Genomic DNA, 16733 nt, shown 5'->3' on the forward strand with positions numbered 1-16733 from the left:
TGTTAAGAGTTTTATTTTTTTATTTTTTACTCTGAAGCATCTTCCACATCTTGCTCTCCTGCCTTCACGCCTATGGGTAAAGCTTTGAAGGAACTGTCATTTACCTGAAGCTGATTTTAAAACATTTCATTGTCTTCTGTAGTTCATGAAAAAAAAAAGCTGTGCATGCCCCATCCTTAGTAAAGATCTGGCTGGAAAACCTCCGTTATACATCCGTGAGTTTGCAGCCTGGTCGTAGTCAGCCTTTCAGCAGCTGGAATAGCGGAGTGACACATACGTTAACGGCCTTGAGCCACTTCCCACAAAGCTGTGTGTCCTTCTTGAATGATTCATTGCCAGCAGTTGGTGTAACACTGTAATACAGCCCAGACTAGCTGGCACTTTTATTCCGAGTGAGCGCTGACACAAAGGAAGAATATTCTTCTTGACTGCAATGTGTGGTTCATTCTTTTTTCTCTTTATGGAGAAAGTTGTAGATGAAGTAGGGATGCTCGCAAGAAAGCTGAAATCTCTTTTATTCCTTTTGTTCAGAATTGATGCATCATGGCCCCTACCTTTTGAGCCTATTGTTCTTACTAGGAACTGGTTAGTGGCATTAGTTAATGCTAAAGATGAATCTTTCTAAACTGATTCAGGATTTCAGGATGTGATGAAACATGGGCAACATTCAAATCCTGCAGGACACCATCACAGACTGCAGGGATGGTCTCCTGAGAGCAACCACTGGAATGAAAAGCTGTATCCTGCCTGGGATGATGGCGACTCCAGATGGAACAACTGCTGGAAAGGTGATTAAAAGTCTACCATGATTAAAGGCTTAGGACTGGACCATAATTCATACTTGTAAAAATTGGTGTTATGATTATATATATATATATATATGAGTGGGGAAATATATATATATTTGAGTGGGGAAAAATGGTGCAGTAAAATGGCCAGTATATGGCAACTCATGATTGATGATGCAAGTAAATGCATATGATTCAGAATCTCCAAGTAATAAGATTTAGTATATTTGGGGAGAGAGAATATTACATCCTACTTGAAAAGCCTTATGTAGCAAAGTTACCTGGTTTGTGAGTCCACACTTCTTTCTTATTTATTTATTTCAATTTATAGATTGCCTTACTCAAACAACTCAAGGTAATATACAAGACTTTAATTACATAGCTGATCAAACATAAATACATAATCAGACACACCAACCCAACATCATTTACCCATCAAAATAATTTACACAACCCTTCAATATAAAAACATAAATATATGCATATTAACAGAAAATAAAAACTATAAAATCAACAAAACAAGATCAATCCCCCAAACAAAATAAAACAAACTCCTTAAAAGCATAAACTTCATAACGACACATAAAATATCTGCATAAATAACCTATCACAAACATCTAGCTCCTAAACCTCTCCAGCAAACACAATGCCAAATACAAACAGGCTTTAAAATGCTTTTAAAAGAGGAAAAAATCTGACATCAATATAATCTCTTCTCCATAGAATGATAGGAACATTTCTCCACTGATGTGTCTTCTCTGTCTCTCTAGGCGGAAAAGTGGTTGCACGCTTGACAAGTGACAGTCCTGCTCTGATTGGCTCTAATGTGACATTTGTGGTGACCCTCCAGTTTCCCAGATGCCAGAAGGAAGATGAGAATGGAGATATAGTGTATGACAAAAACTGCAAGAATGGTAAGGAAATACCATAAGTCTAGGAGAGATGTCCTACTTTAATGAACAGGACTTTGTTCACAACATTGCATGCTCAGTATGTGACAGGCAAGTTCCTTATTGTAAATATAGCAATTTTATCTTCACGTTAATTTTCAGAGTAGATACTTATGGCAAAAAGTGTAGCTGGTGCAGGTTAATTTACATGCATACTTTTAAAAACTAAAAAATATACTTGTAAATCTCCAAATCTCTCTCAAACTACAGAATAAGTAGCATGATTCAGATTCATGAAACTAGAGCTAAGGCTTAATTTTTATGTGTTTTCTTAGATTCTTCTGTCTATCCTGGCCAGTATGTGTATAACTGGACCGAATGGCTTAATTGCACTGACTGGGTGCAGTGCTCTAATACCACAGAGAATGTGTTCCCAGATGGGAGGCCTTTCCCTCATCATCACAAATGGAGAAGGAACAACTTTATTTACGTGTTTTATACCCTTGGTGAGTCTGTGCATGTTTCCTAGAGTTTGGGGGGGGGGGGGGGGGGGGATGAGCAAATATCTCGAGATGATATAGAATGCTGAGGCTGATTTTCTTTCTTTTTTTTTTTTAATTCAGGAATAATCATCTTAAAATCTCTACAGCCATTAAAAAGGCCGTGAAGTTCTGGTTTTAGATATCGTGTAACTGAAGTAGTAAAGTAGGAAGACCAAACCGTGTTAGCCCACCAAAACCAAAATTAGATTACAGAAAATCAAAAGTGTCTCTATGTTTGACTGTACTGGATAAAACTGTGTTATCTGCCAAGTTAAAATAGAAATTTAGAAAAAAGTAAGGTTCTGTGTGAAGCCAAGGAACCTTAGTGGTCTTGAAATCTTGAACCATTAAACACTCATTAGTCTTATTGCTATAATCTCTACTCAAAGACTTTATTTGCATTGCTGCCTAACTAAAAGGTTTTGATATGATGATGACAACATTACTCCAGTTCATCATCTGCTGTTTAAGGAGGACTAACTGTAACCATTAACCGAGAGGTCGTTTTGTAATACAGGTCAATACTATCAACAAACTGGGGGTTCCTGGACTACCCTGTCTCTCAACACAACAAACATTACCATTGGCACCCAACTCATGGCGGTGTCCGTGTACCGAAGAGGAAGGACTCAGCACACTCCAGTTGCAAAATCAAGTGGTATTTATGTCGTAACAGGTGAGGGCGCAGGAATGAGTAGAGCGTTGCTAATGGCCGGGTGCTGTGACTTCTGAAAGTTTAAAGCAGCAGCATCAACCCAATTGCTTTTAGCAACAGCATAAAATCTTTAAGATTCCTACCAGTTTATTCTGAGTTATTTTTAATCCGGGGGCCAGGAGGGAGAGAAATATTAGGCTTTAAAATGTTTAAAAGCTCCTACTTAGCCACTTCCCTCAGTAGGAATTGATGAAAATCAGGGCATTGCTCAGCTGATCCTTTCCAGAATTCACACTATCTGTAAAACCTGGCTTTAATTTGAACAAAGAAGGGGGAAGAGATTTTTAACCAATAGGAAGGGGTGTGGCACACCTTGAATTTTAAAAAATGTGCGCAATGTGTCCAAACATTGGAAGTGAAATTGTATTTCAGGGGTGGCCAACACCAGTCCTCCAAAGCCACAAATAGTTCTGGGTTTCAGGATATCCATACATATTCACTGTGGATATCCTGAGAGCCAGACATGTTTGTGGTTCTTAAGGACCAGAGTTGGGAACCCGTGTTATATTAGAACAAGCAAGGACAGAAGTGAAAATCAAGTTTATGCATGGAATTTCTGGCCCTTTTCAAATTTTGATTCTATTGTAAAAACCAAGCAGTCCTCATATTGAGAGGTCATTGTCAACATGTAGGTGCCTAACTCATACCTCCCCTCCCCACTGCAACCGTGGACCCAATCGGTGAATTCTCCTGGAAGTTATTGTGTATCTGGACAGAAGGGCGGACTAAACCAGCTCCTGAGTGCTGTTTTGCATGAGATTTAAAGCACTAAAAAAGAAGACGAAAGAATAAGAACTAGAGAGGCAGCGACAGATCCAAGAAAGACAAAGACTGATATTTAGAATAATGTAGCACGTGCCACTGCTCTATATTAGCACCAACCCTTAAAACCCCACTGACTAGCCTAGATTTCTTTATTTTATTACTTACACGCCATCCTTAGCAGTAGTAAAGTTAAGTGGTAGGGGATCCCGGTGCGTGCCTGTGCGCATAAGTATTTACACGCTAGTTTCATTCACAATCCAGGAACACCCATGCCCACACCCTGCCCCTTTTTTCGAAAAAAAAAAAGTTTGTACACGTCCCAGGAGATCCACGCGTACTCGGGCGCCTTTTAAAATCTGTGAGGCACACGCCGGCCCGACTTCTGTGCATAATCTCCTGGCTTTGGTGCACGGAGGGCTTTCAAAATTTGCCTTATGTTCAGAGCAGCTATTAAGGGAAATAGCTGAAGACCCCAGTAAATGGTAAATAATAGATCTTATAGTTCATTTGACCACATTTAGCAAATCAAACTGTTAAAATGGCTGAATATAACTTGTCAGGGAAGGGATGTGCCCTTCAATGGATGTGGTAGATGAGAAAGGGGGGGAGGGGGTGGTCACCCCCACCCCTGGAGGAAGTGTCAAAATAAAAAGAGGCTTTTCCTCCAAGGGGCAGCCCTCGCGCTCTCGCTCTCTATTAACTGCTTCTCAGCCCGAGCAGTAGCATCACGTTGAACCTGTCCCCTCAGAGGCAGAGGGGTGGGCCAGCAGTGGATTCTGTAAGGCTCTGCATGCTGCCAGCCCATTCCTGAGCCTTTAAGGGAGGGTGGGTCTGACAGGGCACTGCTACCCTGCTGGCTGCCCTGTCTGGTGGGAATCTGGATCCGATCACAGAGTGGGGTTTTCCCCCCTCCCCACCCAGGCGATTCTCAAGCCACCTTAACCACAGTCCGCAGGTCTCTGACAGTAGGCCTACATTCAGCTAGGAATATCAATGGTACCAGGAAACAAATTCAGCCTTTTCGAGGCAGGGTTTCGAGTTTCTGCTAGTAAAATTAATCCAGAACTTCAGTGGATCACCTAAAGATGAAGCTTCAGAACTTTAGCTCTTTTTTTTTTTTTAATGCTTCAGAGAAGAGGCTCTTAAGGCATTGTTTGCTTCTGAATATTTTTCTGGGACTCATAAAGAGTATCACTCTTCAGAAGCAGTGAGAGAGCAAAGACACTGAGCTTTAGGCACAAATGAGACAGCAAAAAAACAGAGCATTCAGGAAAAACGTGTTTGATCCCCTACGTGGCTTCAGAGCGCCCCTTTTATACCCCAGGCACAAGTCTAAAGCTAGCGGGAAGTGAGCATATGAAAAACGAAAAACATTTGGGGGTCTACTCTAATTTCTTGGGCTGACACATATCCTTAACACACACACACACACACACACACACACACACACACAAAAACACTTTTAAACAAGGGAAATAGGTGAACTGGCAAATTGAATCGGCAAGAGAAGTTTCAAATTTAGTCTGTGGTTTTTATCAGCATTACCGACGTGGACACTGGAGGCTAAAATACTTACCATAGACTGGCTTTAGCAAATTGTTGGAAATGAATGAACTGCCTTCTGCTGTCTTCCTTCAAGTCCACTATGCCTTCTCATAATCCATATTAATGCAGCACCATGAGTGTACACAGTGCCACGCAAAATCATTCATGTGGGGAGAGAGATGCGTTGTCATAAAATACCAAGCACTTCACTTAGGCCCCTAAGTTGTAGGTGCCTAAATTTAGGGGAATGTTTAGCAAAACACAGGTACCTAAATGTATGGCTGAAAATGTATCTAAATCTGGGTTTCTACATTTAGGGATGCAGTTCATTCACCTAGATTTAGGAAACTAAGGGGCCTATTTACAGAGCATTTTTCCCATAGACGAAAAATGGGAGAAAAGCCTTAGTAAAGCAGGCCCTTAGTTAATGTCCAACACCGAACATCAATGCAAGGGGCCTACTTTTTCCCCCATGTCCTATCTCGGTGCTTACAGTATTCCTACTCCAAAAAATCTTGAGGTCTGTGAGCAGAGAAGGAGACTTCAGTCATGGCCATCAGGTCTATGATGCTGGGTTCTCACCTCGGATACACTTATCAGCCTTACTTTTTAGTATCAAGAGATTCTGTGATAAGTTTACAGTAGCGGTAGAGATACTAAGTACCTTCATCACAGAAATGTGATCACAGCCTTACCACCGAGACCATGACATTCTTGTCAGCATACTGCTGCAATAGTTGACCATTCCCTTCTGCATTCCAAAGCACCTGGTCTTCCTGGGTGGTCTCCCATCAAGGTACTAGCCAGGCCTAACTCTGTTTATTTTCTGAGATCTGACAAATTCAGACTCTCGCAGGTCAGTGTTGTGTCAGTTGGTCAGTCATTCACAGTGTTGTGTCTGTCTGTGGCTACCTGAACAGTGGAAGTTGCACTGTGCAAAGACAATATGCTCTATCTGCAAAGCTCTGTCACATACGTACCCACACACAGTTACGCACACATACAGGTAGAAAGACACACACACAGGCTCACACAAATAAACATGCACACATACAAGCAGGCACAGGTACATGTACAGATAGGCACAGGCACACACACAAACACACATAGACACACATAGGCACAGGTAAACATTCACAGGTGCACACACAGGCAGGCACAGGGACATACATACGGGCGTGCACACACACACACGCAAGGGCACAAGCAGGCACATACACAGAGGCACAGGCAGAAACACACACAGGCTCCGCCAAGCCCAGGCACACACAGGCAGATACACTCACACTCACACACACACACACACACACACAGAGGCATATACCCCCCCCCCCCCCCCCCCATACACACAGGTTGTTATAGACCAGACTACCCGAGCATTACTAGGCACTTTTCACTAGTAGAGTGCATATCACTTTTGAAACGAGTAGCCAATAAGTTGCCAGCTTTATTTTTCTGTTGCAGATCAAATTCCCTTCTATGTCAACATATCCCAGAAGAATGATCGCAATGCTTCCGATGGAATTTTTATCAAGGACTCTCCCATTATGTTTGATGTCAGGATCCATGATCCCAGCAAGTACCTGAATACGTCTGCCATCTCCTATAAATGGAACTTTGGGGATGGAAGTGGATCCTTTGTATCAAACAATCCCCTGATTTCTCATACCTACACCCTGCTGGGAAACTTTAGCCTTAATCTGACAGTGAAGGCGGCTGTGCCTGGACCTTGTCACCCAGTTACTCCCACTCCAGCCGTACCCACAGTGACCATCCCTACCACCAGGAACACTACAGCAGGTGAGAGTTCAGTCTTTTTTTCTGGTGCGGTTTGAAGAAGAAGTAAAAGAGCTGCATCATTCCCTAAATCTAGAATCAACAAATATTTTAACCCTGTGAAATTCTTTATGCCAAAGCCTGCAACTCACAAGTCTTGGCGGGATGAGCAGGGCCTAGTCCTGTCATGTGAAAGCTTTTTCCAACTGCTCATTTCCATCCAACTGCAGCAGGACTTGTCTGGCAACCAGTCCTGGTTTACAACATACGTCTAGTACTTGGAGAGACGTGAGCAGGGTACGTGGTGTATCTAGTGGGATCTGCATCTACATTTTTTCTTTTACAAAAACTTTCTTTTATCCCCACCAGAGCACTTGACAACCATTTACTCTGGGATTCACTGTGCGCATGGCTTCTGTCACACACCTGCAGTCTGGCGATCAGGGCTGCTGCAACAGTTGAACACTCCTTTATCCTAGAGAACCGCCTTCCTGTTTGGTCTTTGTCAGGCCAGCCAACCCATGGTGTTTAATGCACCCCCTATGCTCCAAAAAAAATCACTTTATGGACAAGAAGGCCCTTGAGTCCCGGGCATGTCCCTGTTCCAAGACTTCTGAGTCTCCTCTACCCAATTTCTTACTTCCTGATCCTCTGTTGCTGCTTGGTCACAATGGATTATGCCACTCATGCTGCATTCTCCTCGCTTATAACATTGTTAGTCTGGCAAATAACAGGGTCAAGGAGGGCACAGCCTGAGCTAAACATTGCTGCTGGTAAGCGGCTAGAAAGCAAGGCCCGCCTGGCCTGCAAGTTACAGAGCAGGGAACGTGTAAGGAACCCCACACTCTCTCACTTTCACGGTGAGACTCTTTGCTACACACTGTTGCTTTTAACAAGATCCAGGAACTTGATAGCAGAGACTGCTTTCTTTCTTTTCTTTTCTTTTTTACTCTCTTGACTTGCAGTTTTCTGTTTTTTGCTGTCTAAACTGATATCTATCCAGGAAAATATCCCCAAGATGATAGTATCCAGACTTTCTAGTGTCCGCTGTGTAAAAGAATCACTTTGCACAAGTTCCATCATAGTCTCCTAAGAGTATCATGAATAGGTCAAAGTTCACTAAATATAACGAGTGTTTCTTCCAGCCAATGCAAGCATTCTTCCTACAACTCCTGTGTCCCCAGAGGCTGAAGACAGCTGCTTGATCTATCGATATGGATATTACAATACCACAATCACCATCGTAGGTAAGTGTTTATGTGAAATTGCAGTGCTTACTATAGCGAGTTGGGCAAAGCCATGGGAAGCAGTGAGGTTGTGCAAATGTAACACGTTTACAGTTAACAGTTACCTAAGATCTAATATGGCAAGATTATCTCATATACTGAGATTTTAACATCAACCTTTTCGTATCCTCCCAACATTCTCGCTAGTAAACACCGAAGCAAAGAATTAATTTAGTCTTTCCACAATGGCTTATCTTACTTAATTGCCCCTTCAACCCCTTGATCATTTAAAAGGCTTCCTGCTTTGAATATATTTAAAAAAATATTTATTATGAGTTTTTGCCACTAAAGCCAACTTCTTTACAAATTGTCTCTCAGCCTGTCCTATCAATGTTTTACATTTAACTTGGCAATGCTTATGCTTTTCCCTATTTTCTTCAGATGGATCTTTCTTCCAATCTTTGAATGAAGATCTTTTGGCTAAAATAGCTTTTTCATCTCTCCTTTTAACCATGCTGGCAATTGTTTTACCTTCCTTCCTCCTTTCTTAATGCATGGAATACAACTGGTCTGCGTCTCTAGGATTGTATTTTTAAACAATGTCCATGCCTGTTGAACACTTTTAACCTTTGCAGCTGCGCTTTTCAGTTTTTTTCTATTTTCCTCATTTTATCAAAGTTTCCCTTTTGAAAGTTTAGTGCTAGAGCTGTAGATTTACTTGCGTGCCCCCCTTCCAGTCATTAATTCAAATTTGATCATATTATGATCACTATTGCCAAGCAGCCCAGTGACGGAATTAGGGTTTGGTGGACAAGAGGGAGCAGAAGATCTAAGGCACAGTCCTCTAGCTTCCTGTGGCAGCTCAGGGGTAGATTTTGTTGTGGCAAACATTTTAAAATTCAGAAGCAATTTGGCAAACACTTCCATTTTTTTATATTACATTATAAAAATAAAGTAGCTTTACACTACGATTAGTATAATTTAATATTTTTATTGAGTAAAGAAAACTGATCTCAAGTATCAGTACAGAGAGGAGATAGGGAGGGGGGGGGAATCCAGAAATGGGGTGAGGAGAAAGGGGGGGAGAAGTGTGAAAAGGAAAGAGGACTAGGGATGGGAGATGGGAAAGGTTAGGAATCTAGTGGGTAAGAGGAGAGAGAGAGAAAAGATCTTGGATTAAGGAAGGGAAGGAGGGAGTAGGAAGGGTTGTGGAGTGGGATTCAGGATCTGGAGAGAAGAGAGAGGAAGGAAAAGAGGTTCCAGGATCTGGGAGATAGAATCCAAGATCAAGGGAGGGAGGATTTGAATTGCAGTGAGTAGGAAGGAGAGGTGTCCCTGCCATACTCCAATCCTGCTCCTCCTTGCATCTCTCTCTCTAACGTCCCACCCAATATGACACAGATACACACACACAGACACACACACACACAATTCCTCCTCCCTTATACACAGACCTACGCTCCTAGCCAATCCCCTTTTATCCCCCAGCCTCTTTTCCCACCCTCCAATGATCTATATTCAGCTACACCTAGTCTCCCTAAAATGACCCCCCTGCTGCAGGCTCTCATGTTCCCTGCTGGATCAGGAAAGAGAGGGCTGCTCTCTGCTGAATGAGATTCAGCACAACTGAAAGGCAGTAAGGGGTAGGTTTTCTGGGGGTACGCGCGTAAGATACGCGCGTACCCCCAGAAAACCTACCCCCAACCCCCCCTGCGCGCGCCGAGCCTATTTTGCATAGGCTCGGCGGCGCGCACAAGCTCCGAGACACGCGTAAGTCCCGGGGCTTGCAAAAAGGGGCGGTATAACATATATGTGTTGGGGCCTGCCGTGCTGGTGCGAGTAAGTTACTATTGCCCGGAGGCAGTAGTAACTTTTCCGATAAAGGTAGGGGGGGTCTAGATAGGGCCGGGGGGGGGTGGGTTAGGCAGGGGAAGGGAAGGTGCGGGAGGTAGAAAGAAAGTTCCCTCCGAGGCCACTCCGATCCGATTTCGGAGCGGCCTCGGAGGGAACGGGCAGCGCGCGCAGGGCTCGGCGCGCGCAAGTTGCACAAATGTGCACCCCCTTGCGCGCGCCGATCCCGGATTTTATAAGATACGCGCGTATCTTATAAAATCCAGTGTACGTTTGTTCGCGCGCGTGCGCGCGTAAATTTATAAAATCTACCCCTAAATCTTCAGCCAGCCTGCTCTTCCCCTAGGTTTCTGCTGCCCCCGGCACAGGCCTAGGGTGCCTATTGACAAATCCAGGACTGAAGTGGCCCCGCCACCGTTACCTCTCGTCCCAAATCCTGTGTTCCACTAAGGATTAAATCTAAAATAGCTCCCTCTCTCATTGGTTCCTGAACCAATGTCTCTACGAGGCAGTCATTTATTCCATCCAGGAACTTTATGTCTCTAGCATGTCCTGATGTTACAATTATCCCAGTCAAAACTGGGATAATTGAAAACTCCAATTATTACTGCACTGCCAAATTTCTCTTATTTCATCATCCACCTTATCATTTTGGTCAAATGGACAGTAATATACTCCTTTGTCCCTGGCAATATCACGACAGGCAACGAAATAGGGACCCACTCTAAGATATATTCCAACAAACAAACTTTGTATTTCAGAAGTAGAATATATGATTTGACCAGGGTTTCATAGGCTTCCATTGCTAGGTTGCAGCGGTTGCAAGAATCCAGTTAAGGATATCCTCCTAGCTCAGGGGTGGCCAGCTCCAATCCTCAAGAGCCACAAACAGGTCAGGTTTCCAGGATATCCCCAATGAATATGCCTGAGAGAGATTTCCATGCTCTGCCAACATTATATGCAAATTTATCTCATGCATATTCATTGTGAATATCCTGGAAACCTGGTCTGTGTGTGGCTCTTGCGGACCGGAGTTGGCCACCCCTGTACTAGCTTTTTAACAATTATGTACGCCTTTCCTTTGGTTAGGAAAACTACTTGAGGATAATGTTCTACTCTCCAGTTCAGCAGTTTAAAGGAAACTCAATTTCTTCTCACTCCGGACACGATTCCTCCTTTGTCATAGAAGACCATGGTTCTCACAGTCCTTAAGGTCAAAGTGTACCACTTAAGATGCATTAGTGCTCACTCACTGGACACATAGTGGTCCTCTTCAGTGCCCGTAGGAAATTCTGTAACTGTTCAACGTTTGCTTCCCAGCACCCTTCCTAGCATCAGCAAGGGATTTCCACAGTGTCCCTGGCTCTCACTCTTCTGAGACTTTCTCACATTATTGTTTCCTACCGACCGTGGGACCTCCGGACTCTCATCCACCCCCCAAACTCAGGTTGGATCCCCTTGAGGAGAAACTCCTCTCTGCCTGGGGTCACCCCCCTGCAGGGCCCTGTCAGAAGAGAGGCCACACCCACTGAACACATTCCCCAGGTGGGGTCCGCCAGCTCCTCCCAGCATTACCTACTGCAGAAAACTCCCTCTACAGGACCTTTCTCCCCAGCCTTCTTAAAGGAGACATTTTCCATTATGGACCATTAACCACTCTTCCCACATTTTACTCAATACAAAGGCATTGTGTAATTTTACCATACATGATGCCATCTAGTGGCTATTCAGTATACCACATTCTCCATAAAAGTGAACTTAAGCTGTAACTGAGAGTATAAGAACACCCTCTTCATTCCTCAAGTTCAACAGTAACACCCAAGTGGAAGCCAAATAGTCACCCCCGAATCCTCTCTAGGGGACCTCCTAGTGATTTTAAAGGCTCCTTCTTGGGAGATCCATCACTGTCTTTTTTTTTTTTGTTTTGTTTTGTTTTTTAATAAACAATTCCCTGTAAACGGACATATTTAGTGGCATGTCTTATGTCAGACATTATAAATGGATGACAAAATGTGCACGTAGCCAATAACTGTTCTGAGATTTTTTCATTATAGGGACAGAATGGCTTGTAAGCTCCATGAAGCAGGGGGTTGTCTCTTATGTGCATCTGTACAGTGCTGCCTATAGCTAGTAGCACTATAGAAATGTTACATAATTGGAGAAGCTGCTGAGATGAGGTCATTAGTGGAATTTCACCTTGAAATGTTGACTAGGCAAAATAAATGTATGAGACCAGGAATCTGGGAATTACTGAAGCTCTCACTAAGATCAAAGAGTCATGCGCCTATGTGATCTTTACAAATGTTCTCTTCAGTTCATAGGAAACTCCCTAGTTTGGAGCTAAATTTTATGCAAACATTCACATGGGTGACTCACACAGACCCCCAGTGAACATCTTGATTGCTTTATCAACTTACTGAACTACTGGTCTGTATTTTTATAATTCTGTTGTATGTACTTGGCCTAATGGATCAGTGGCAATGCTGCACACTGATGGGGGAGGGGCTGAGGGATTCCGGTTCAGTTCCTGACCTTTGCTTCTGCTCATTGCCCTGGATTAGGATGTCATAAAAGCAGTGTTCACAATGCCCTGAGTAGTGATAATAGGTCGAGGAAGTCCTATCCATGGCTCCACAGCAACACTCAGACTACATTCCAGAGCAAGCCATGATCTGTGGCTCCTGGTCAAGGATTGTCAGTATGATAGATGGGCTACATCAGTGAAATTAGAAATGGTGGGGGTGGGGAAAGAACCCCTGCAGTTGCAAATAAAGGGTCACGATGCTGTAACCCCAGTAAAAAAAACAAAACAATTCTGATTAAGCTTAAAGCCCAAGGGAGCAGGAGAAGCTGATGGATCCAAATAAATCTGTAAATCAGTACTGCGGTGCTGGTAAATTGTCCTTATATGACGTACACATGCTTAGAAATAAATAGCTAAAAGTGTACCTTTGAAACATTGTTCTAATTATATATCCTCATGATACAAAATCCTGGACATTTCTAGATATGAAATTTGCACAGATTGCATCTCAGTCTAAGTCAATGTTTTCCAGCCCTCTCTCCTGGAGTCACACCTATTCAATCAGGTTTTCAGGATTGCCACAATGAATATGCATGAGATAGATTTGCATGCAACGCAGACCCAGTGTATGCAAATCTCTCTCATGCATATTCATTAGGTATCCTGAAAACTCGATTGGTTAGGTGTACCTCCAGTAGAGGGTTGGGAAACCCTTATCCTGCAGGAACACCTAGCCAGTCGGATGTTCAAGACTGACACAAAGAATATGCATGAAGTAGATTTGAATACACTGTCTCCAATATATGCAAATCTATCTCATGCATATTAATTGTGATATTCCTGAAAACTTGACTGGCTAGGTGTGACTCCAGGAGAGGGTTGGAAAACACTGGTCTAGATCAGGGATCCCCAAACTCGTTCTTCAAGGGCTGCAACCCAGTTGGATTTGCAGAATTACCACAATGAATATGATGAAATCTGCATGTACCACTCCACTGTATGCAGATAGAGCTCATGAATATTCATGGTGGAAATCCTGAAAAGCTGAGTTATGGCAATCAAGGACAAAATTTGGAGACCCTAGACTACATCATCTAAAACTGTAGAGCTTCTGGGTGCCTAGGTGGCCATTACACCCTCTCTTTAATGTTATTCCCTCTTCTTCTTCCCCATCCTCTACTACACACTCACCAAAGATGAAATGATTTCATTATGTACTCCTTCCTCCTGTCTCCCCACCCCCATCAATTAGGTGGTTCTTTGTGAGGAGGGACCAGCAGCGGTAGGAGTACATTGTGAGTGCAATGTCCTGCCCCAGTTCAGCCCTTTAACTCTCTTCTCCCCCCTTCCCCACCCACCCAAGTACAGTCCTCTCTCCTTAGTCACCTTTTATTCTCATTCTCTCTACTTTTCCCTTTCCCCTTATGCTCTCTCCATCTGTTTTCCTCTTGATTCTCTCTCCCCCTCAGACCTCCCCACTGCAATCCTCTCATTTTCTCTCCTCCCAGGCCCTATTGCCTCTTCCTTCATTCTCAAGCCCTGATTAGGACTGAGGATGCTTTTGCTATCTCCTTCTACCCAGGCCGTCTCACCACCTGAGAAAATATATTCACGCCGTGCAAGTGGGCGAGTGCATTTTCAAAACCCTACTAATGCAGAATCCTGGAGCAGGGTCTGCATCATACTATCTCCTGCCATATCTCTTCCTGACCATCTACACATCTTTCTTCTCTCTACTCCTCTGTCTAAATCAGCTGAAGGCAACACTAGTCTACGGATGCTTCAGACAGGTCTAGTTTTCAGGATATCCCCAATGAATATGCTTGAGATATATTTGCATGTATCACCTCCGTTGTATGCAAATATCTCATGCATATTCATTGGGGATATCCTGAAAACCAGACCTATTTGTGTCACTCAGACTGGAATGGCCTACCTTGGTCTAATCCTGAAGTGCCACAATCAGGTCTGGTTTTTAGGACATCCATAATGAATATGCATGAGATAGATAAGCATTCATTGGAAGCAGTATATGCAAATACCTCATGCATATTCATTGTGGATATCCTGAAAACCAGACTTGTTTGCGACACCCCAGGACTGGAGTTGCCTACCCCCCTGCTCTAGAAGGTAGCCTTTACTCTGCAGGATTTGCCATTTCTGGGAATGGAGCTGCATCCTTCACCTCCCACTGAACTTACCGTGGCATTATAGGATCTTATTGTTCTGTCTTCCAGAGGAGATATCCCAATGGTGTTCACTCCCCGCTCTTGAGGGTCAAAAACTGGTCAAAGTTGGGAGTGACTACCACCGAGCTAACCAGTCATTGACCTTTCCGAGCGAGATTACAATACTTTTTAAGGTATCGTCAGTGATGCTGTGGTAGTGAACATGTAGAAATGTTTAAAAAGGAATCATGACTATGTAGATTCACAACTTTTTATTTTTTTTTCTTGCTAGAGGGTATTTTAGAAGTGAACATTATTCAGATGACAAACATTCAAGTGCCAACAGCAGAATTTGAGAACTCCATGGTTGATTTTGTTATATCCTGCCAAGGGAGGTACGGAACCATCTTTAATCTGTTTTTCATAAACTCTGGAAGTGAATAATTTGCATTTATGTTATACATATGACACAATGTCTAGGATGCACAGAAGTAAAAACCTGAATAATTATGAACAAAGGTTCAATGTGGCGCAAAGCAACAGAGGTTGGTTCTGAATGAGCTAGAAGTCCATAGGAGCAAAAGGAAACTGCCGGGCCAAAAAGGAGTAATAAAAGCAGGTAACGCTGTCAATTTGCACTGTGAAAAGCTGTGAGATTGCTCTGACTTGACTTGTTGGAAAATTACTGTTTTTAAATATTATTAAGGTTTGGAGGAAATATTTGACATAACTGAATCATTTAAAATCTCCTCTGCCTATGGGTGCAAAATTTGGACTCTACAATTGCTTAGAGGCCGCTGTTTAACACAGCAAGAAAACATTTTTCAAAATTTGTTTTGAATGCATAATGTGAATTCTCTTTTTAGCCCCTTTCATGGACCATAAAAATAAGAGTTTCTGACGTCTGTCAGCTAAACACCAGTCTCTCATAGGTTCATTAAAAAACACATAATGGCCACGTAGATAATGTAGTGAACCTGGCACAGTGGCAGGGCTGTATTTCTCAAGCTGGATAGGGAACATTCCATAAAACACTCGTTCCCCTTCTGTGATCCCCCCTCTGACTGTACCTCTTTAAATCCCAAATCTTCAGCTCCACTCTTCTGTCACCTAAAAATGCTTCTCATGAACCCATGCCTTGGGATTAAGGTGTCCTCAAGCAACAAAACCTTAATTTTCAAAATTCCGGGGATTCCAGCTGTCAGAAGAATTAAAAATTCACTGATTAAATGAAGGTTCATAGGCACCAAATCATCAATAACAAAACAAAAAAACATTCTTTCTCCAAAACTTCAGTTAAATAGCAAAGTTTCAAAATACTTCCCATTCTTCCTCATGGCAGCTGATATTCACTTCTCACACCGAATTCTTCTCAGTCATAGCCCCATAGGAATAGTTCACTTGTTGCAGTGGATATTCCTGTAAGGTTGTTGTGATCTATAAACCACCGCCCAGAAGCCCAGTATTGTTTCACTGGTCTACCACGCCTGGCCCTTTTGTGGACAGCTGTGAGAGCTCTGTACTGCTAAGCAATCTACAAGTTAAATCACAAACAGGCCGATACAGAAAGGTGCGCTCAGCTGTGTGTTTTTGACGCGCTATTATTACCCCTTATACTGTAAGGGGTAATAGCGCATGGAAAACGCGCAGCCAACCTCCCCCCCCCGAAACTAATAGCGCTCATTACATGCAAATGCATGTTGATAAGCCTATTAGTTAGTCACCCGCAATACAGAAAATAAAATGTGCAGCCAAGCTGCACATTTTACTCTCAGAAATTAACGCCTGCACAAAGGCAGGAGTTAATTTCAGATGGCACCGGGCAAGTGTACAGAAAAGCAGAAAAAACTGCTTTTCTGTACACTCTCTGACTTAATATCCTAGCGATATTAAGTCGGAGGCCCCAAGAATTAAAAAAAAAAAAAATCTGCCCGCGGGTTGGA

At 43.0% G+C, this 16733-nt stretch overlaps 1 protein-coding gene across 1 annotated transcript in view; it reads left to right on the plus strand.

Annotated features, from left to right (window-relative positions):
• GPNMB (glycoprotein nmb) overlaps nt 1-16733 on the plus strand; it is a 60228-nt gene that overhangs the window by 20540 nt on the left and 22955 nt on the right. The window contains exons 2-8 of the mRNA XM_029589079.1: nt 636-788; nt 1559-1702; nt 2014-2184; nt 2738-2896; nt 6710-7045; nt 8167-8268; nt 15083-15185. Coding sequence (XP_029444939.1) covers nt 636-788; nt 1559-1702; nt 2014-2184; nt 2738-2896; nt 6710-7045; nt 8167-8268; nt 15083-15185 — 1168 coding nt within the window. The remainder of the gene's footprint in view (nt 1-635; nt 789-1558; nt 1703-2013; nt 2185-2737; nt 2897-6709; nt 7046-8166; nt 8269-15082; nt 15186-16733) is intronic.

This window comes from Rhinatrema bivittatum, chromosome 2, assembly GCF_901001135.1.
Source record: "Rhinatrema bivittatum chromosome 2, aRhiBiv1.1, whole genome shotgun sequence".
In the NCBI taxonomy this organism is placed as follows: domain Eukaryota; kingdom Metazoa; phylum Chordata; class Amphibia; order Gymnophiona; family Rhinatrematidae; genus Rhinatrema; species Rhinatrema bivittatum.